This window comes from Rhinopithecus roxellana, chromosome 10 (genome assembly GCF_007565055.1).
Source record: "Rhinopithecus roxellana isolate Shanxi Qingling chromosome 10, ASM756505v1, whole genome shotgun sequence".
Classification (NCBI taxonomy): domain Eukaryota; kingdom Metazoa; phylum Chordata; class Mammalia; order Primates; family Cercopithecidae; genus Rhinopithecus; species Rhinopithecus roxellana.
Genome location: NC_044558.1, coordinates 129595665 through 129618415, shown reverse-complemented (window position 1 = coordinate 129618415; position 22751 = coordinate 129595665). Strand labels below are relative to the sequence as shown.

At 37.8% G+C, this 22751-nt stretch overlaps 1 protein-coding gene and 1 non-coding gene across 4 annotated transcripts in view; both read left to right on the top strand.

Moving 5' to 3' along the window:
* ST8SIA1 (ST8 alpha-N-acetyl-neuraminide alpha-2,8-sialyltransferase 1) overlaps window positions 1–13310 on the top strand; it is a 138343-nt gene extending 125033 nt beyond the window's left edge. For all 3 annotated transcript variants that reach the window (XM_030939020.1, XM_010361196.1, XM_030939021.1), the window contains one exon: window positions 11929–13310. In XM_030939020.1, coding sequence (XP_030794880.1) covers window positions 11929–12415 — 487 coding nt within the window. In that variant the 3' untranslated portion in view covers window positions 12416–13310. The remainder of the gene's footprint in view (window positions 1–11928) is intronic.
* A 5062-nt stretch (window positions 13311–18372) lies between these two features.
* LOC115900233 lies at window positions 18373–18532 on the top strand. The gene has a single exon (XR_004059898.1). It is a non-coding gene; the product is annotated as a U1 spliceosomal RNA (small nuclear RNA).
* Window positions 18533–22751: the final 4219 nt, after the last annotated feature.

Sequence of the window (22751 nt, the reverse complement as noted above, 5' to 3'; positions counted from 1 at the left end):
TGAGAACTCAGAGGCTAGGGTTTTTAAGGATAATTTGGTGGGTAGGGGACTAGGGAGTGGCTGATTGATTGGGAATGAAATCGTAGGGATGTTGAAACTATCTTCATGTCCTGAGTCAGTTTCTGGCCGGCAGGGGTGGGCAATAGGACCTGTGGACCTGTCGAGTCAGTTCTTTGGTGTGGGTCATGGATTCAGGTGGCAAGAGTTGGTCTGCCAGAATGCAAAAGTCTGAAAACGATCTCAAAGACCAGTCTTAGGTTTTACAATAGAGATGAATATACAGGAGCAATTGGGAAAGTTACAAATCTTTTGCCTTCTGGCTATGTGATTCCTGAGCAGTGAGCAGTTATAGAAAAGCAATCTAGGGAACAATGGCTGGTTATTGTTTAACTATGCCTACGTTTTAGCAGAATCAGGCTCCACTACAGTCTTACAAAGATGGTGTCAGTCTCCAGGGATCAGTTTGAGAAAGGGACTATTATCATCCTTGCTTCAAGGTTAAACTGTAAGCTAAATTCTTCCTATAGTTAGTTTAACCTGTGCTCAGGCATGAGCAAGGGCAGTTAGCTTGTGAGGTGAAGAGCAAGATGGAGCCAGTTTATGTTAGATTTCTCTCTCTGTTACAAATTTTTTAAAGGCAGTTCGTGTCTTGTCTATCAATGGAATAGCTTGACATAGAATGTTCATTGCAATCTGGTAAAATACTTTCCTGTGGAAGAAACACACCCATAAAATGAGAAGGTACGGAGGAGGAAAGTATTGTAAATCAACATAAAATTAACATTCATTGACAGAAGGAAAGGAAGTAACAGCTGGGTAAACAAACAGCTGCTCGAAGAGACAGAAAAATGACAGTAAGCAGCCGTGAACATGGAAAATGGTCCCCAAATATTAGAAAAACAAGTAAATAATATGAGGAAATGAATTAACCCATTGGAAAATTGCTGAAGCATTTGAATAAGAAGTAAATAAAGGAAGTGTTCAAATTCAAGTTATTATACAGAAAAAAGTAGAATAAATGTTCTGTGTAAAAAAAGTGGACTTTTAAAATGCGATATGCTTAGTAGATAATTAACTTGAAAATTTATGTGACTTATTTTTTATAAATATGTTTTATACTGCACAGACATTATAATAATATTAAAAAATCAAAAGAATAAAAGTACTCCATAATCCTCATTTATCATTGTATTAAAAATAGTAAATTAGGGCCAGGTGCAGTGGCTCATGCCTATAATCCCAGCACTTTGGGAGGCCAAGGTGTGTGGATCACCTGCGGTCAGGAGTTTGAGATCAGCCTGGCCAACTTGGTGAAACTCCGTCTCTACTAAAAATACAAAATTAGCTGGGTGTGGTGGCGGGCGCCTGAAGTCCCAGCTACTCGGGAGGCTGATGCAGGAGAAGCACTTCAACCCGGGAGGTAGAGGTTGCAGTGAACCAAGATCGTACCACTGCACTCCAGTCTGGGTGACAGAGCGAGCGAGACACCATCTCAAAAAAAAGAAAAAAGTAAATTAGAAAATCACAATTGGTTTACTTTGCATTTATAGGATCACTAAAGAGCCTAAGCTTTTAAAAGGATGTATTTAATAACACAAGTAACATACATATATTCACCTTCTAAAAAATTAAAATGATTACAGATAAGGCTTTGGCCCTGTGAAATACGTATTTGATCTTCAACCTAGTTCATCGCATACAACCCCTAAAATCCTTAGAATCTCCACAAGGTGATGTATTTTGTATGCTAATGATTAGCCAGTCATTAGCATGCAATCATGGTTGACAGTCCCTAGGGAGCTTCAGGCTGGCAGCTGATCACAGGAAAGACCAAAGTATATTAGAGGATTGAAACTTTTAGCCCATTCCCCACTCTCTAGGGAGGAGAGAGAGGCTGAAGGTTGAGGTGATCACCCATGGCCAGCGGTTCAATCGTGGCTATGTAATGAAGCCTCCATAAAAACCTAATGGGACAGGGTTTGAAGAGCTTCTGGATAGCTGAACATGTGGAAGTTCCTGGAGGGTTGCACACTCCTTCCTCCATACATTGCCCTATGCATCTCTCTCCCTCTGTATCCTTTGTAATGTTAAAAGGAAAACTTTAGACAAATTAAATTTAACAGAGTGTAATTGAGCAAAGACTCATGAATCAGGCAGCCCCTAGAATCAGAAATGGTTCAGAGCAACTCCATGCTGCTGTGTTTTCTGAGAGAATTTATGGTCAGAAAAAGGAAAGTGACATGCAGAGTGGAACTGAGATACAGAAACAGCATGATTGGTTACAGCTTGGTGTTTGTCTTACTCGAACACAGCTGGAACAGTTGGCCACCTTTGGCTGAAACTTGGTGATTAGTACAAGAGTGGGTTATGGTCTGTTTACACATCCTGTTAAGTTACAGTTCACTGTGTATAGAGAAATCTTTAGGCTGAACCTAAAATATGTAAAGAGGTAGCTTTAGACTAAACTTCATTTAACAGTAATACTCTTTATAATAAACCAGTAAATGTGAATGTTTGCCTGAGATTTGTGAGTTACTTTAGCAAATTAATCCAACGTAAAGAAGGGATTGCAGGAACCTCAACGTGAAGCCGGCTGGTCAGAAGTTCTGGAGGCCCAGACTTGCAACTGACATCTAAGGGGTTGAGGAGTGTCTTGTGGGATCTGACTCTATCTCTAGGTAGATAGTGTTGGAATTGAATTGGAGGACCCCCAGCTGGTGTCCGCTGTAGAACTGATTGCTTGCTCGATGTGTGGGGGAGAAAACCCACACATAGGTCACAGAAGTTTTCTGTGTTGATTGGTGTTGAGTGATAGAACAGAAAAATCACTTTGAATTTGTTTTTTCTACACAGAGACCCTTAGCACTACCTCCATACCACTGCTCTCCCTGGAGGTAACCATTGGTTTCAGTCTTATGTGTATCTTTTCAACATTCTCCCATGCACTTACATATGTGTATGTAACTATAGAAAATTTCTATCTTTATCTTTTATGATATGTATATATGATAATCCACTATACAAATTGCAGTAGTAATTCTGCAACTTCTTCATGTTTCTGTATAACATTGGTCTTGGAAATAATTCTATTTCAATGTAAATTAGAGTTGTGTCATTTAAAAAAAATTGCCATGTATAATAATATGGATATAATATAATTTATTTGGCATTCTGCTAGTGATGGCATTTAGGTGATTTCTAATCGGCATCCTCCAGCAAATATTCATGGATATTTACTTAGTGCCATGTGCCAGGCACCTTTCTTGGTTGAGAGGATTTAATGGTAAACAAAATAATCCTTCTTGTGAACATGTAAGAGGAGACAGACATAAATGAAGACATGTGTATGTAATAAAACATTATGTATGTATGATAAAAGAAATACAACAGAGACAGTAAAGATGTATATGTAAAATACATCTAAGAAAGAAAATACAAAAAAATACAATAAAGATGTTGTAAAAAACATAGAGAAAGAAAAGATGAGAGAGTAGGTGTCAGTAAAGGCTTCTATGAAGAGCTTTCATTTGAGCCAAGACCTAAAAGAAGTGATGGATGGTGCTCTGCAAATATGAAAGGCACCAGCTGAGAACTGGAAATGCAGGGTCAGTAGGTGTGCATATTTGAAATGCAAAATCACTTTCCCAGCTGTCAGTAGCAACTCATACTCCCATTTGAAGCATAAAAGTGTACTGTGTCTCACAGGTTTCTTTGTTATTATCAATTTCCTTAATTTGTACCAGTCAGATGTGTGGAAAACTGTTAATTTGCTACATAGTTTTGTTATAACTTGAGTGCTAGTGAAGTTGTGCTTATTTTAATATGCATATTGGCCCTTTGAGTTTCCTCCTCTCGGACTTGGCAGTTCTACATCGTTGTTCATTTATCCATTGTGATATTTGCATGTTTGTTATTAATTTTTATGGTTTGTGTTCTGGACACTACTGTCTTGCTATATTGTGCTATTTGCCATATTTGTTACTGATTTTTATCATTTGTATCCTGGATACTAATCCCTTGTCATGTATGTTGTAAATATTTTCATCCCAATCTGCTGCTTGTCTCTTTAAAAATATGTTTGTGGAAGACTTTCATTATAAAGCTGTCATGTTTAACAATCTTTTATGGATTTTGCTAAGGAATTGCCTCATGTTTACATTGTCTTTTGTGCCCTAAAGGTCTTAAAGACATTTTCTTATATTTTCTTCTAATTTTATGGTATATGATTATTCCATCTGGAGCTTAATTTTCGGGACAGTGTGAGGTAGGAATTTATCTTATTTTCTATTATTGGCTGGCTAGTAGACCCAGTACAATATATGGAATAGTAGATTTTTATGAATTGGTTTGAAATGTTACTTTTAGCATAAAGGAAATCTCCAAAAATGCTTAGGTACATTTTAAGACTTATTCTCCTGTTTCATCATACATGGTTTATTTTTGCGTGAGTTCCATAGTATTTTTATTATTATAGTTTTATAATCAGTTTTGAAGTTTTCTCTGTTATTCTTTTGTCCAAAATTCTTGTCAGTATACATACTAATTTACACCTCCCATATGATGTTTAAAATTATTTTAACGATAAGTTAAATCTGAAGTAAAATCAAATTTTACTTCGAAATAATGTTGGGATTTTTGTTGAGATTGCGTTTGAACCTACAAATTTATATGGGGAGACATCTTTCAGTATTCATTATTGTCCCATAAAAATGTTGTATTTATTTTTAGGCTTGTTTCAAAGTTTTTGGGGGCTTTGTTGCTATTAACAATGAAATTTTTGTTTTATTGTATTATTTTAATATATGATTCCTGCTATATAGGGAAGCTAAGACTCTATTGGTTCCAATAAGTATTTTTTTCAGTTGATTCTTTTGTATATCCTAGATAGGTAATTATAGCATCTTCAACTAGTGACAGATTTCCCCTTATATACATAATTGAAATATGTTTTTAAATATTTTTTCTAGTGCAGTGTGTGTGCGTATTTTTATGTTGTTGATTTCCGTTTTTTTTTTTTTTTTTTTTTTTTTTTTTCCGAGATGGAGCCTCACTCTGTCGCAAAGGCTGGAGTGCAGTGAAGCGATCTCGGCTCACTGCAAGCTCCTCCTCCCGGGTTCACGCCATTCTCCTGCCTCGGCCTCCCGAGTAGCTGGGACTACAGGCGCTCCCCAGCATGCCTGGCTAATTTTTTTTTTTTTTTTTTTTTTTTTGTAGTTTTAGTAGAGAGAAGGTTTCACCGTGGTCTCGATCTCCAGACCTCGTGATCTGCCCACCTCGGCCTCCCAAAGTGCTGGGATTACAGGTGTGAGCCACCTTGCCCAGCAGACTTCTCATTTTTTTTACATTTTTGATCAGACAGTGTGACCCACATGATGATAATTGTTTTATTACTGCTTTTTCTTTTGTAACATAATGTGTGACCATTTTAGAAATTTGGTGGTTTTTTTTTTTGAGACAGAGCCTTGCTCTGTCACTGAAGCTGGAGTGCAGTGGCACGATCTTGGCTCACTGAAACCTCCCCCTCCTGGGTTCAAGCAATTCTTCTGCCTCAGTCTCCTGAGCTGGGACTACAGGCATCCGCCACCACACCCGGCTAATTTTTGTATTTTTAGTAAAGATGGGGTTTCACCATATTGGCCAGGCTGGTCTCGAACTCCTGACCTCATGATCTGCCCACATTGGCCTCTCAAAGTGCTGGGATTGTAGGCATGAGGCACTGTACCTGGCTAGAAATTTTGTATTTTATGTGTTTTAAATAATATATTTTAAAATGGAAAACTCACTATGATTGTGGACTTGTGAATTTCTATCTGTAGTTTTTATTGGTTTATGCTATATATATTTTTAAAAGCTATCATGCTAGGTATTTAAAGTTTCTTGACTATTATTATTTTGGTAGTCTTGTGAACTTGGTCAATAAAAATTGTCTTATCTTTTTTGTAATTTTAAACATTAAATTTCTGTTTTTACCAAAATAATACACATACATGGAAAAATTAACTCATATGACAAAGCTCAAAATGAAAACCAGCAATCTCCTGTCTCAGACCCCCCCAACTCCCCCAAGTTATGTTCCAAAAATCTATACCTTTCAACTTCTTCGGCTGATTTTTTTCTTGTCACATGTGAAAACAACATGCTTAATTACAATTCTTAAAATTTCAGCTTGTCTATTGATCTCTTATGGAAAAATAGACTGAGTTCTCTTCATGTGCTCCTCACAGCACAGCTGTCTACCTTATACAGTTGTACTTTCTTGACCTCTCAATCCAGATATATCACTATCAAATCAATAGTCAGTGTCTACCTAAGTGTAGTTCACATCTGAGATAAAAAGTTTATTACAGGAATTGATAGCCTGTCCACATTTAAATTTTCTCCCAGAGCGCATACAGCCCTTCCATGCAGCAGTCGTGAATCCATCTCTGGAATCCTTTGAAAGTGCAGCTCTTCCATCCCTGCTGCACACTGGTTTATCTGGGGCACTGTTTGTTTCTGTTGAGATGTTCATCTGGAGCTATATTTTTCTCTTACTTGAACCTTATTGATGGCTTTCTAGGCCTACTCTATAGCTATTTTTCTGGAGCTTTCCTTTACCCAAATCCACCTTTTGTTATATATTTTAAATTGCCAGCAGCACTTTCTTATTACCTAAATGCTTTTTCTTTTTATATCATCCTAGTCCAGATGTGGTAGCCATGAATATGAGTAAGCAAACTAATTATACATGTTTAAGAGTTTTCCTCTGCCCCTTGAATGATTTTGGTTTCCTCTGAGTCCCTCTGTTCTGACTCTTGTGTTGGACACTGTCCATCAATGTCTTCTGAGCTTGCCTGTGTGTTCTTTTTTGGTGACTGGAAGCTCTATGCAGAGACTGTACCTACCAACAGGTGGGTTTGACTCTGGGTTGAGAAGGTGGCAACGTTGCTTTCTCTTGGGCGGTTCCCAAATGTCACTGCTTGTAGGTCTCCTCCTTGGGCTACTCAGTGTCAGTATTCCACTTGGGAACTATAGGCCTGACTGCTGATATTGTAAGAGTTGAGAATTCCATTTCCCTGGGATGAGCCACCTTTCTGGACACATACCCACTTTTCCTGCCTGGAAACTGACACCTCCTTCCACATACACGGTGATAATTGATCAGTGCAGGATTTTAGAGTTCAACCCACCTGGGTGTCTCTGCTACCCCATAATCCGAACAATAACCTTGCTGATTGCTGTTAGACACCACTTTCTCTAGTATCTCCTGCCCCCAGGCGTAGGGCACTGCTACTAGCTCCCTTTTAGAGGAATGCTCAACAAGTTACTTCACGCTCTGGTTTCCTTTGGTAAGCTGTCTGTTTTATTGAGGTAACCTAGATTCAGGATCCACTGAGGTTTGCTTTCTTTTTTATTTTCAGAATGGAGATGGACTTTTAAAAACTGATTTTCTCCTATTTCTAGAGATTTGTCATAGGAGGTGAGAGCTGGACCCTCACTCTTTATTGTGTTTCTTTCTATTCTATTAATATTCCCTTTGTATTCAGTTTGCATCTTGTAACTGTAACCAAATGCTTTAACATGTTTAACTGAAATTCCTTCTGGATTGTCCATTTTCATATCAATGTACCAATATATTCAGACACTACAGTTTATTGATAACGATTTGTCATATTTGCTGTAAATATTTCTTGGAGTAATTCCCTTTTTACTTTAGTTATCTTATTCTTCATGGTAATGAAAATTTACAACATGGCATAATCAATGTTGTCAATATTTTCCTATGTTGAAATATATTTTGCAAATGTCTGATAAGTTCGATTTTTTTTTTTTTTTTTTTTTTTTTTTGAGACGGAGTCGCGCTCTGTCGCCCAGGCTGGAGTGCAGTGGCTGGATCTCAGCTCACTGCAAGCTCCACCTCCCGGGTTTTATGCCATTCTCCTGCCTCAGCCTCCCGAGTAGCTGGGACTACAGGCGCCCGCCACCTCGCCCGGCTAGTTTTTTTTGTATTTTTTAGTAGAGACGGGGTTTCACCATGTTAGCCAGGATGGTCTCGATCTCCTGACCTCGCGATCCGCCCGTCTCGGCCTCCCAAAGTGCTGGGATTACAGGCTTGAGCCACCGCGCCCGGCAAGTTCGATTTTTTTTAGTTTTTTTGTAACATAGATTTTACTGAATATTTACTGAATATTAACTCATAATTATTTGAGATGGTTGCCCAGGCTGGTCTCGAATTCCTGGCCTCAAGTGATCCTCCCACCTCAGCTGCCTAAAGTGCTAGGATTGTAGACTTGAGTCGCTTTGCCAGCTAGATTTTAAATATCTATCTTACTTATCTTAAAATTATTTAGTAATTGTCTTGTGAAGTATGAATCTGTTCCCTCTCAGATTTCTAAGTTGTTAGCTAACTATCTCAATATTGTTTATTAAGTAATTAGAAAAGTCTTATTGGTTTTGTCCCCATTATCACATATTCAATTCCTTTGTAAAATGTGGTACACTTTTGTGTTTTCCACTTTGTTTCTGTTTTTCCTTTTATGCTCATATTGATTATAAATTAATCATTTCTATTTTAATAATACATGGGCTGATCTTACTTCATTTTTATTCTTAATTCATAGGCTGGTCTGATTTCTTTTTAATGTTTAAAAATTTTTGTTTAGTAGTTTTCTATTCATATATACACAAATATTCTGAGCTAGGTTATAAAAATTAAAGGATGAATAGGACTCATCCTTTGTTTTCAAGGAGTACATAGTCTTAGAGAGTATGAGCAATTATTATTCAGGAATTCAAAGAAGACTTTTGAAAGCTTAAGTCGGAAGGAAGGAATAAGCCTAATAAAGGAAAGCTTAAGTTGGATCTTGATTTATAGACACAACTTCACCAGGGCAATGACTAGATCAGCAAAAATGAATCTATATATGCAATAAAAATTGTGGACAGGTACACACACAGGGATGGCTGGGGCATAGGGTGAGGACATGAGGAGTAGCTGAGTTTGAGGCTGGAGAGACAAACTGGAGCACCCCTCTTTTCTTATTCCAGCTGAATTTTGTGATAATGTAATAAAATTCAATACCAACCCCATTAAACTCTTGATCAGGATATTATTAAACATATTCAGTATACCATAGCAATTATTGAACTGAATCAAATTCTTAAATAATAATGCCATTTGTCACAGAATGGGAGAGGTAAAACTAATAACAGTGCCAATAAAATTAGGACTGTAGTAAATTCAAGCTGTGTGTTCATTTTCAAAGTGAAAACTCAGAGAGAGAAAGCTCCCCTTCAAGACTAATCAGTTGGTTTTAAGACAGGAAACACAAAATCAATCATCCTCACTTTATTGAAGCAGCATGTAATTCTCCACTAGTATGTAGTCCACTACAGAGACAGGGATCAGTTCCATCAGCCAGCAGGGCCCTGTGAAATGGGAGCCATTCTGTACAGGAATAAGGAGGGAATGGAAGCAAGCAAGGAAAGCAATAGAGGTATCCTAACTGCTCTAGAAGGTTGATGGTGAAATGACAGAACGAGAATGTAGCACTGGGAACAGTGTGAACATATTAAGAAGAGTTTTTTTTTAAGTTCTAACCTGCTTGTTGTAATCATTTCATGGTGTATGTGTATATCAAAACACCACATTGCACACCTTAAATATACACGATTTTTATTTGTAAAATATACCTTAGTAAAGTTGAAGGGGAAAGTTCTAACCATATGTAGAAGACAGAGGAAATAATTCAGTCGAGATGGAGAGGTTGAATTTTTTTTTTAAAGAGGAGAGACCCACTTTGGAACATGAGTTCTTCAGGATATGTGAAACACCTTGTCTCAAGATACAGAGGGGAAGATGGAGCACTTCTTAGAATGGCAGTAAGGATGTCATTAGAAGATGTAAAGAAAAAGATGGTGAGGGATGGATGCAGAAAGCCAGACAGCTTACACTGATGCTTTGATCTTCTAAATAAGTATGCCCCAACTGTGTCAGATTATCCAGGAGTACTGGGCAAAAATTCAGCTCCTGGATCACTCTCATCAGAACCCAGGAAGCTATGATATTAGTGAACTCTCTGGGATATTCTAACTAAAGTGTGAGAACCAATGGCTCAAAAGGAGTAGGAGGTTATCTGCATGGTGTGTCTATATGATTGGGAAAGCACTAGTATTTTAGGAAGAGAGTGGAAGACATTAGTGGGCAATGGAAGGAAGAAAAGAATTGCTGAGCAGAGCCCATCTGGAAGTTGGGAAGCAGGAATTTGTATTCCTGGGAGAGAGGCTGGCCCAGCTCCAGATATGGTTGAATGTGCTTCCATGGCTCCTTCTAAGTTAAACTGAATCTACCTAAAGACCCTGTTATTACTTCTGTATCAGGGCCCAGGGAAAATCGACAAAGCAGGCTACTGGATCAAGAAAGCAGGCTACTGGATCAAGGATATGAAGACAACTTGAGAGATTTCCCTTCCTTCTGGCCTTGAGAACCATACCTTTCTGGGCAGGCAGAGTAAATAACACTGATTTCTACGTACAATCCTGTGGATTTGTGTATTCAGAACTTTAATTTCACCTAATTATGATGAGCCTGCCAACATGTCAGGCCAGACTTTCCTCTGCTAGTTGTGGCTCAGTTCATGCTTTGATGTTGCTGCTCCACCTGCACATAACCCAAGATGGGCAGCTCCCATGGTCAAAGGAATTAAAAGTTGCAAGGCCCTAGTCTAGTTTGTTGCTTTTCTCTCTCTCGACCCTTCGCACTCCCTCTCTTTCTCTCTCTCTTTCTTTCTTTTTTTTTTTTTTTTAACTTGAGTATTTAGCAACCTCTTACCCGGTCTCCAGGCTACCAACCACTTCCTTCCAAGGTAATCTTCTAGTCTATTAGAGTACCTTTTTTTTACACAGACTGACAGTTGTCATAAGTGCTGTAAGCAGTCACTGCTGTGAAGATTTCCCATCACCACAGAGTGACGTTCAAGCAAACAAAACAGAAATAAGAGGTTTTTCAAAGAGTGCCTTGTCTTCAGCCACTGCCCCTGCCAATAGCACCTCCCACATTCTAGGGACAGGGAATCCTTGTCATTGCCTCAGTATATTGTGCACTCTTGCCTATAACCAAAGTGTCTCTTTGAGTTTAGTTGCTGTTCTTTCTGTTGCTTCCCTATAAGAAGTGTATTTAAATGTTATTCCGGCTCTGTAGCTTTCTTGGGCCACACTCCCTCTTTCAAGTCAGAATTATTTTTTTCATCTGTATTCCATAGTACTTTATACAAATATGAACATTGTATTTAGAACATTATATTGTACTTATTTGTATCTTTGTTTTTACAACTGCATTAGAATTTCATGTAATCCAAACTGAAAGAACATGGGAAAGTAGAGTTCTTTGGAGCAAGCAATATGGGCAACTCCCTGCATTATTTTGTAATAGTAACAAGCTTTTGTTTTTCCATGTAATATTATAGTTGTAGCATTGATGAATCTGAATGTTTATAGAATCATAGAATTTCAGTGGGAAGAGGTATCTTAGAAGTGATTCCTTTGATATGCAGATGAAGAAACCACTCCTGTGCTTACGTTAGACCGCCTAAGTACCTTTCATCAAAATTCCAGCCAACAACCTTTAGGAATGTATGCGAATTAAACCATTTTACATTTCAGGCAGAAACATTCTGGAAGAGAACAAATGTGTAATGCATTGTAGTTCAGAGGGAGCCCCATTAACGAATGTTAACTGTGTTTAAGAAGTTGGGGTCAGGGGAAAAGCCAGGCTATTTGATGAGAGATAATTGATAAGTTCAAGGAGGATTTTAAATATGAATAAAGTGTTTTTCATGTGTTTCATTGAGATGATTTGAGGTATCACGGCCACCAGAAGACAACAGAGTGGGTTTTAGTGAGTTTCTTTTTCTCTAGGTTTAATTGAACCATTTTTTTTTTCTTTAATAGGTTTCAGAACCTTCTGTGGTCCAGAAAGACATTTGTGGACAACATGAAAATCTATAACCACAGTTACATCTACATGCCTGCCTTTTCTATGAAGACAGGAACAGAGCCATCTTTGCGGGTTTATTATACACTGTCAGATGTTGGTGCCAATCAAACAGTGCTGTTTGCCAACCCCAACTTTCTGCGTAGCATTGGAAAGTTCTGGAAAAGTAGAGGAATCCATGCCAAGCGCCTGTCCACAGGACTTTTTCTGGTGAGCGCAGCTCTGGGTCTCTGTGAAGAGGTGGCCATTTATGGCTTCTGGCCCTTCTCTGTGAATATGCGTGAGCAGCCCATCAGCCACCACTACTATGATAACGTCTTACCCTTTTCTGGCTTCCATGCCATGCCCGAGGAATTTCTCCAACTCTGGTATCTTCATAAAATCGGTGCACTGAGAATGCAGTTGGACCCATGTGAAGATACCTCACTCCAGCCCACTTCCTAGGGACAATGGAAGAAGAAAGGACTGAACCAGGGTATTTTTGTTAGGTTTTCTATGTGACTCCAAGAGGGAATGTTCAAGTTGTTTCATGGGTTTGCATGGGCCCTTGGAAAAACAGGAAAGGAACGATGAAGATCCAAGCAAAACTTTACTTTCAGTGTTGGCTTGGAGGACAAATAAGAAATGAAACATCCTATGAAATACTTTATAGCACATGGCAGATTTGCAACTAGTAAAATGCTGGTGAAATGCTGTTGGTAAAGCACATGGTTCAAATCTAGAAGATGCAGTTCAAAAACAAGACAGACTTGAGTTGTTAGGGCTGAGAAATCAATCAATATAGAATAAAGAAAGTGTTGGGGTAAAAGTGTTGCTGATTGTCAACACAAACTGGCTTAATAATATTAATAAGAACCTGTCTTATTAAGACTGGCTTTAGAACTGTAGGTTTTTTAAAAAATTATTATTTATTTTTGCCCTCTTTAGGGGAAGTGGGTGGATAGATTTAAAAAATCCCTTCCTGAGTAATAAAGATGCAAAATGTTACTGCTGATAATTGTGATTTGTTAAGCCACGTCTATATTAACTATAGCTCCCCTCTATTTTTAAAATTTTACATAAGAATTGCTTCTTCCTCTTTTGTCAACTCTACAGAGACAATGTGAAGCATTATTGAATTTAGACTGTGTTGATTCATAGTCTGGATAACAGGAGCCACTTTCCTTCCTCAGAATTTAGGACATAAACCCAATTTTAGGTCTGCATTATGTAAGCCTGTTTGCATTGTCATTTTTATTTTAGTGCAAAAGACTACCAATATAAGTGCATTATTTATTTGTGAATTGGCATAATTGTCTTTGTAATTCAATATTCAGAAATGCAGTAAAGCACAATGATGGAAAGCTTAGTCTCTGTGGAAGACAGACCAGAAGACAAATCCCCTTTCTATCTACTGTGGCATATTCACTGCAAGATAAAGGACATGTGTGCATACATGCAAGAATGCATATATACAAACATGTAGATACACATACACACACACAAAGTTAAAGCTCATTTCTGTGCAACTATGAAAGCTGAACTCATATGACCTGGTATGGCAAAAATTTGTAACCAGTGTTGGAGAATCACAAATGTGTCATGCACTATCCATTACATGTTGATATAAGACAACCAAGCTCACTGGTTGCTGCACATACTACCCACAGCAGCACGAGATGCAAGTCTTACCCCCAAATGCTTACCCGGAATGAGCAGAATTGTCTTACTCATCCTGATTTTACCCAAAATCTCATGAATGGGCTTGGTGTTGAGCATGGTCACACAAGGTATAGTTTGTACAAGTAAAAAGATGTGAATTAGTAGCTATTTATTTCCTTAGTAGCAGGTAGGACTACTTAGCTTTTTACACCAGCTTTGATACACAGCAAGAAAACTCTACTGACAGATTACAAGCATCCAAATGTGTTTACATTTCAGAGAAGGGTAAAGGAAGCCTCTCGTTGCCTTCATACTTTGGAATGTCTTAAGCTAAAATGAGACACTAGAACTCAATTTCTTTATTATTTTAAATGTCACCAAATTTTAGGTAAATTGTACCAAAAAGTTCTAGTTTAATTTTAACAGTAAAATCTTAGCATACCATGTTACTATGTAAACAATAATGGCTGGTATTTTTTGATGGGTTAATTTAACGTGACATCAACATAAGAAAGCCCTTGGCAAAATTCTGCATCATTAAAGTAGACCACTTCTAAATGCAATTAAATATTGAGGTTATTATAAAAATTAGCATTTAAAATATGATTTGTTGATAGTGCAGATTATATTGTTACTTAGAAAGTTAAGAATTTGAGAGTATTGATTCTATTGGAGAACTGGTTTGCTATACAGCAACAAAAACGTGAGAATGTACCATGAAGAAACTGTGTTAAATATTCACTTTGAGTGAAACTTTGAATATGTTTCCTCTTTTGAGCTATTATTATTTAGTAGTTACCTAAAAAAGAACACATTTTCACTAGTATACCATTAAAAATGTAAAAGCCTGAACAAAAACACATATAAAAGTTAATAAAGTATGTGTTACTCAGATTAGTACTTTAATTGTTAAAATGTAATTAATGACTCCATAAAGCCCATACATCACAGTTCCACTGAAAATATTTGTGAAATATGAAGTGGAGGTTGCAGTGAGCCAAGATCGTGCCACTGCACTACAGCCTGGGTGACAGGGCAAGATCCCATCTCAAAAAAGAAAAAGGAGAAGGAAGGAAGGAAGGAAGGGAGGGAGGGAGGGAGGGAGGGAGGGAGGGAGGGAGGAAGGAAGGAAGGAAGGAAGGAAGGAAGGAAGGAAGGAAGGAAGGAAGGAAGGAAGGAAGGAAGGAAGGAAGGGAAAAAATATTATGTGGAAATTTTTCATCTTGTTATGATGCCTGGGATATATTTATGCAGTAGATTTATATATAATTTTTAGTTGACAAACTTGTGAAACTATTTCATGTGGGTTCTGAAGGGCAAAACAGAAATGGCCAGTGCTGGTGATGTTTGATTAGACCAGTTCTTCTCAGCTGGGATGATTCCTTATCCCCCTCTGGTGACATTTGGCAATGTCTGGAGACCAGAGACATTTTTTATTTTCATGACTCGAGGGTGCTGATAGCATGTAATTAGTAGAGGTTAGGGATCCTGTTAAAGATCTTACAATGCACAAGTCAGCCTCTCACAACAAAATAGTTATCCAGGCTGAGATGTCAGTAGTACCAAGGTTGAGACACTCTGGATTAGACCAAAATGAAATTTTGGTTGTTCCACTTTGTCTTCACTTAAAGATAGACATACACCCTCACAGCATTCAAACTATGACTACAATTTAATGAAAATATTTTCTTACCGTAGATTACAACTCACTAGATATGACATACATATGCCTTTTGGCCATAATAGGTTAGATAGAAGTGTGTGTGTATGTGTGTGTATGTGTGTGTGTGTTTGTGTCATGAAGTCAGGCATCTCTATCCTTACTGTGTTATGTGTTCCTAAGTAAGGACCTTGCTAGAATCATCCTGTAGAGTGCTCTGGAATACTCTATTATTATTAAGATCTTCAATTCTAAGCTCCCACTATCTTTCTTTGTTTATCTGAAATTACGACCTTCAGAATTGGGCCTGGTACCTTTCCAGATTTGATCAATTACATTTTGAAATAACTGACCCTTAAAATTCAGCTCAGAAGACACTCAATAAGAAAATCTTTAATCACTTTTGATGATGCACCTGCCAAGAGGGGGCATCTCTTTGTACCATCAGACTAATTTAAAAAATAGTTGTGTGGTCATAAAAATTTGGCTGCTCCATGGGGGCAAAAGGAAGGGTGAAGAGGCTAAAAACTAGTATCCTGATAAGATTTTAGTTTTTGTTAGCCTTGATTTGAGAACTGCATTGATTCCAAAGATCATGACTAAGGATGGCCTCTTTAATTTTAATCACACTTCAGTAAAATTAAGATAGGTGAAGGATTAAGTCATTCCATAATTAAGAAAAGTAAAGTAATGTTTATATGAAAGATTTTTATATGGACAATGACTCACAGACACATATGCTTTGTATAGAGTATTTTGCCAAAAGTTTATACAAAATTGTGCATCTCAACTGCATAATTCTCATGTAAGAAGTTAAGGAAGTGCTCACTGGATTTTGCTTCTGTACAATTCACTTTTATCTGTCTTCACAAGGGTAGGAAGTAAATGATCCCAAATGGCACATGTTCAGACAATACTGTGTTTGGCTTTGTGATGTCTCATGTCTTTCTCTTGGCTAAAAAAATTGCTCAGGCTATATATAACTTGTACCTGAAGCAATCTGGATAACATGGCTTGAAATGGAAAATAACTGAAAAAATCCTGGGATTTTAAATTTGCCAAAAATATCTTTGGATTAGTCAAGGGCTTTACAAGAGTGTTATAGATGATTCAAAATGGAAACAATATTGATACCATTTCTTTTCATCAGCAGTTATATATTCCAGTTTTATAACTTTATTATAGACAGTTTTTAATTTCTTTATTAATAGAAAGTCAGCCATCCAGAGTTTTAATTTCTTTGTTTGAAATATCGACTTTGTGAAATTTTTCACTGACAAATCCTTTTCAGGAGGGACCTAAGGGGGAGGGGAATGTTACCAGTCCACTGAAAACTTTAGGAAATGTTCAGTGTGTTGTGTGAATACTTTCCCACCAGCACCAGGTAATATATGCTCTATGTTTGTAGAATTCCAAAGATCAAGAGCTATTAAGGATGTTTATATGAACTTGAGGATAAGCTTGTGGAGAAATAAGGACTGAGACTAATATTATGCTTTTTCTTTCTTTATCTTCCCATCATATAGGTCGACTCTCAGGTTATATGAATTTTGTTGGGCACACATCAGGGCTGGAAGTGGTAGAAGTGGGTTAACAGTTTCAAGGTACTTGCAACCTAGGTCAAAGCCTCTAATAAAGTCAGCAGTACATATAACTAGCATTCCACTATGTGCTAGGAGGAGGGTGAGGCAAGTTGAAAAGAGGAGATGACCCTAGCCCCACGCTCTCAGGATGTTAAAGGGCAGAGTGGTCTCTACCCTAAACCTTGGCTTTTTAGCACCATCGGTCTCTGTCCTTTCCCAGGAGAGCTGCCTTGGCTCCAAAGTTGAGCTAGTAGCATTGTGACTAGAGAGGTAGTGTGGAAATTCGCTGAGGACCTCAAAATTTTACACTGCCTTAAACTGTTTTGTTTTTGCTTAAACTCGTGCTGTCTAAATTTGGGTGTCTTGTGGCAGAGTCTGATCACCCCAACCTAGTTATAGCCCTGCCAGCCCTGCCAGCAATTCTAAAGTGGAGCTTTTCCCCCTCATTCATATGGATAGTCTGGGTCCTTGAAGCTAAGGAGATATCAAATATTCCACCAGTTTCTACATAGCTTCTTTAAAAGTCTTAGAGACTAACTCACAGGAAGTCTGAAGCCCAGAGCATCTGTTTATAAACTCCTAAATATGAGGCCACAATATTTGGATTGAGCACTACAAAATTTCTATTTTGCAAGTGGAAGGAGACTTGAATCTATAATTGTTGTAGCATTTTTTCCCTTCTATCATAAGAAAATGGATACCATCTGCTTTACCCTCAGCCCAGACTTGTCTTTTGAATTTTTTACATACATCTTAGGGGTGAGAGATTGAAGCAAGAGCATGAATGAAAAGCTTATTCAAACATAACACAGCCTCTGCTCACCATTTCAATAAGGAAAAATACATGTTTCTGTTTCCCTCTAATTTGCTTTCTCTGGTGCCAACATTTCTGATTTCTTCTGTCTCTAATACATAAGGAATAAATACCATATTATAAATTGACTTACATACCTGTGAGCATTTGCCAGATAGTCAAAGCCCATGACTATAACTTTTTAAAGCACAGAAGAGGAATTATATTTTATGGTCACTCTTCTGTGTTTCTATTGATCTCTATATTGTGCTAAAATTCTTTCACGTAATTTTTTTCTTGTTGAAGCTGTGGGATATAAGCAATGATGCCAAGCTGTCTGAGAATTTTATAGAATAATACCCAAATATATTGATCCTGCCTCTTTCTGCTTCTATGTAATTAAACTTTCTCTTAATGTTTATTTTTAAAATATATGCTTCACACAATACCTATAAACATCTAAGAGATGTGATTTAATCCAAGGCAGAGAAAACTAAGAATCAGTTAATGTCTATTTTATCTGCACAGTAAGGAAAATAGAAAATTGTAATAAAAAAAGGTTTAACCAAACTGAAAAAAAAAAAGAGAGAAGATCTTGTTTTAATTTGAAAGGATGATTGGGAGTGATCTCAGAAGAGAGTTCAGCAGGAAGCAAGAAAGAGGCTGTTGACCTTGAGGGGAGCCTCAAGAATGGAACTTTTTTGAAATGTTTTAAAGGAAATATCTTGTCATCCAGCTGTTATGGTTAATAATGGATAGTTTTCTCTGGGTGAGGCTTATCCATTGCACACCTGATGTGCTGACCCCTGCGATTTCCCCAAATGTAGGAAAGTTGCCCGCATAATTTGTGGTAATGGGGGACTGTGTGTTCCTGCTTTTCCCTGGTTACAAAAAACAAAAAACAGAGAGAGAGAGAGAGAGAGAGAGAGAGAGAGAGAGAGAGAGAGAGAGAGAGAAAGAGAGAGAGAGAAGATGCTAGAGGAAGCAGTGTGACAGCCAGATCGCGAGATGCTGACGGAGAGAACAGAGTGGTACCTGCTTACCCACTCGGACCATGCCAGTCTCAAGGCTCCACCCCTTGCTGTCCATTTCCGAGAGGTGCTCTCCGGGGAGTTCTTTTTCTTTTCTTTTCTTTTCTTTCTTTTTTTTTTTTTTTTTTTTTGTTGTTGTTGTTGAGACGAAGTTTTTTGCTCTTGTTGCCCAGGCTGGAGTGCAATGACGTGATCTCGGCTCACCGCAACCTTCGCCTCCCAGGTTCAAGCGATTCTCCTGCCTCAGCCTCTGGAGTAGTTGGGATTACAGGCATGCGCCACCTCGCCCGGATAATTTCGTATTTTTACCAGAGACGGGGTTTCTCCATGTTGGTCAGGCTGGTCTCAAACTCCTGACCTCAGGTGATCCGCCCCCCTCAGCCTCCCATAGTGCTGGGATTACAGGCGTGAGTCACCGCGCCCGGCCCCACGCTCCTGTTTTCATAGCCTTTTTTTGTCTGTACTTTGGCACATATTCCCCAAATAAGATTATTATTTAGATCTCCTGTCATGATGAGGCAGTGATAGCAGGACGTGTCACGTTGACCCTCACCCTTGGAAAGTGGGCTATGCATAGCTAGAGTTAGAACAGGAGGTTCTAACCCTGTCTCCACAATTACTTCAGTAACAGACTTTTGTATCCAAGATTACTTAAGCTGACTTAGATGCATTTTCTACCCTGTATTCTAGTGTATACAACACACACACATAAGCCCTTCACCTGTGGAGAAGAGGGAGATGGCTGATTCAGTGGGAGTGGGAAGTGGCAGAGGGTGCCTTAACTTTTTCTGGCTTGACCCCTACTTCCTTATGTGTTTCCTTCCTGTACCTCTGCCACTTTAGAGTTGTAACCATGTCTGTTCCAAGTTGTATCATTATTATCAAGAAGTCCTATAAATGTAGCAAATGTGACTATTTTATAGAAATGAACAATAGTATATAGGCCTTGGAGAAGTCTGATAATAGTATGTAAATATCCTTTATTGAAGTTGTAGAACCTTCTAGAAGGAAGCTCTTTAGGTGATAACTGCAAGAGGATTAATGTTTGTTTCTCCAGCAAACACCAGAAGCAAGGAATCAAACTGTCACTGCTTTTCATTCAGTCTTAAGCACCGCTGGGCTCTCTTGTTGATAGGTTCCTATAGACACTCCCCTTATAACTAATATACAGGATTCACAATTTAGGATGACTGATGGCCACTAGGGTACATCTTAGAGACACTAGAGAGAAGAGAACAAATACAGCTCCATCAAAAAGTCTGCTTAATCTTTAACAAGTCTGAAATATTACTAGAATTCCAGTTACCGTGCAGCATAGTTGGTCTAAAAGCACTGGGGAAGAAAGGTGTCTTTTTGGTCTCTTTGACTCTATTATGGCACATTTTAATATTATTCCACATGTGTGCAAACTGTTTCTCAAGAGCAAAGTTTGAGGCTGGAGATAAGAAAAATTTAAACATTATTTTTTCTCATATAATATAATCTGACTACTAGTTCATGGATATAATAATTCTGGGGAAAAAATTTAGATTAGACTATAAAATTGAAATCACCTTTGAAGAGTATATGGAATTGCTTCTTTCTATTAAAACCAACCTCCATTGGCAGAAAGTGTGGAGAAAATCAGTGTGCTTCAATTCTTTTTGTAGAGTTTCATATAAAATGTTGCAGGTAAAAAAGAAAACTTTAATTGGTACTTTCTACAGTGTGACTAGAAAAATTAGTATCTATCTCTGTTGGTTCTGCTGACTTGCTTCTTTCCACCGAATCTAAATGCAATGTCATAGGAGGAGGTTTGCTGTAAAAACATGTCTTTTTCTTTGGTGTGTTCATTGTAATTATGGCTGGCAGTGAGAAGGTTCAGTAAGTTTCAATTTCTCTACCTCCCTTACTTGGAGAAAATTTGTAAATGTACCCTGTGAATAAAATGATTTTTTTATAGCTTGTGAAGTTTTTTTATTTTCCAGAATTAAATGGGTGATGCTCTTTCATTTTCTAGTCCTGCTTTATTTTGTATCCATATCAGCTACACTGATATTTTTTCTTACAGATTAAAAGTCATGAGACTTAGTGAGGAAATCATTTTAGAAATACTGGATTATAATTACTAGAATATAAGAACACTATTGGTACTTCTTATGTGGATGAAAGGACTATCCATAGGGCAAACTAGAAAGAAAACTGAGCATTTATTTAATATGATGAATGTAGATGAGGCTAGTTTTTCCAGTGATAAAACTTCTCCTTTTTGTCAATATCACTATGTGTGTCCAAGAGATACTTTAATACATTCCTAACAAGATGCAAGATGCAATACGTTTAGATTCCCCTTCTGCACATATGGGTGACTTTCAAAGCCCAAGTGTGCCTTTTTGTCTGAATTATTTAGATAATTGCTTCAAACTCCCAATTCCCTTGGGCACTTTTGGCCCAGTTCTGCCAGACTCTTCCTCAAAGGCAGTGACATCAGGAAATGTGACCTTGATCCATCCTTTATTATACATTTCTCCTCAGAAATTGATCAAGGTACTCTGTACAGATCTCCTTATTAATTCTCTGACTTCATTCTCACATGACACAGCTTTTTGGGCTACAGCTATTTTAAGAAAGGACATTCTATTACCTAATGGAAAATCTACATGGTGTTTAGCTGAATCACTTGGAAACAAATGCAAAGCTCCAGTGTAAATGTGGGTTACCCTAACCTATCCTCAGACCATATGAGGAAAACAGACTCAACTTGTTTTCACCAACTATCATTAAGTCCCCAAATCTAGATTTGACTGAGTCCTGCTCTTCTACTTTGTTTCAATTTGAGCATTCCAAAACAGATATTAAGACTCCAAAGGCATTAATTACTCAAGAATTCCCCCGAAACCTAAAAGGAGGATAATTATAAATCATAGACTATATTTTTGCTTGAAAACTTATTATTTTGGATATACAGTTAGATTCCTGATGATATGAACAATTATAGATGTAGAAGGATTGACTTCATTTATAATTTATATTATTCCATTTTATGAGCATTTAGAAGTATAAGAAAACAACTTCTTTGTTTCTTTTATACAGATAGAGTAAAAGTTATTTCTTTCCTTCTCAATAGTCATGAATTCTGCACAGGAATTAAAAAGTCACCCTCAATACTTGGGAACGTTTTCATGGTAAACAGTGCAATCAAATGTTAGGTTAAAAGGCAATCAAGAATTTGTGGGTCTCAAGATAGATGTAAATCAAGGAGATTCCAACTTTTGCATATGGGGGCAAGGGAGACAGCAGGAATAAGGTACAAGTGTTCATTGGGTGGGAGCACTGTAATCAATTTCCTACCAGGCAGATTACTGATCTCTAGAAAGAGAATGTTTCCCTACCAAGGGTTTAACATTAGCCTTTGCTATTGTTCGTTGGGCACTTGGCAGTGGTGGAAGCCGGATTATCATTAGTCTTTGATGTCGATTCCATGCATAACCTCCATACTTGTTACCAAAACCACTTTGTATAGAAATCCATTGAGAAAGTAGTGGAGTAATTGAGAAAAGAGACCAGCTGATAGCCATTCAACACACTGTTTAGTCTGGGCCTCTTATAAAGGTTATGACTGCAGTAGTGAGGTTAATTTCTGGAGTGGTTTTCAATGCGTTCTATCCTGGAGCACATAACAATTTATTCTAACTGAACTAGACGTGTATTCCAGATTTGCCTTTCCGGTTCTCAGTGCTTCTGCCAGCATGGCTATCTGTGAACTTACAGAGTGACTCATTTACCATATTGACATCATGTACAACATATAATATCCTTCTGACCAAGGAACACACATTTTATGGCTAAAGAAATGTACCAAGGAATTAATTCCCATGGAACTAGCTTGTATGAGTATTATTCTTTACCATATCATATAGAACATACATTATCAACAGGAGAGATACTGCCCCCTAAAAAGGCAAAAATTGGTTTTAGGGAGTGTGATGTGAGAGACCAAGTTAGGTGCCTTTTTATCAATCAGGACAGACCCAAAGATTAAGGAAACAAAGTAAACCTATGGGAGGAGGATTCAGGGTCTGACTGGCATGAC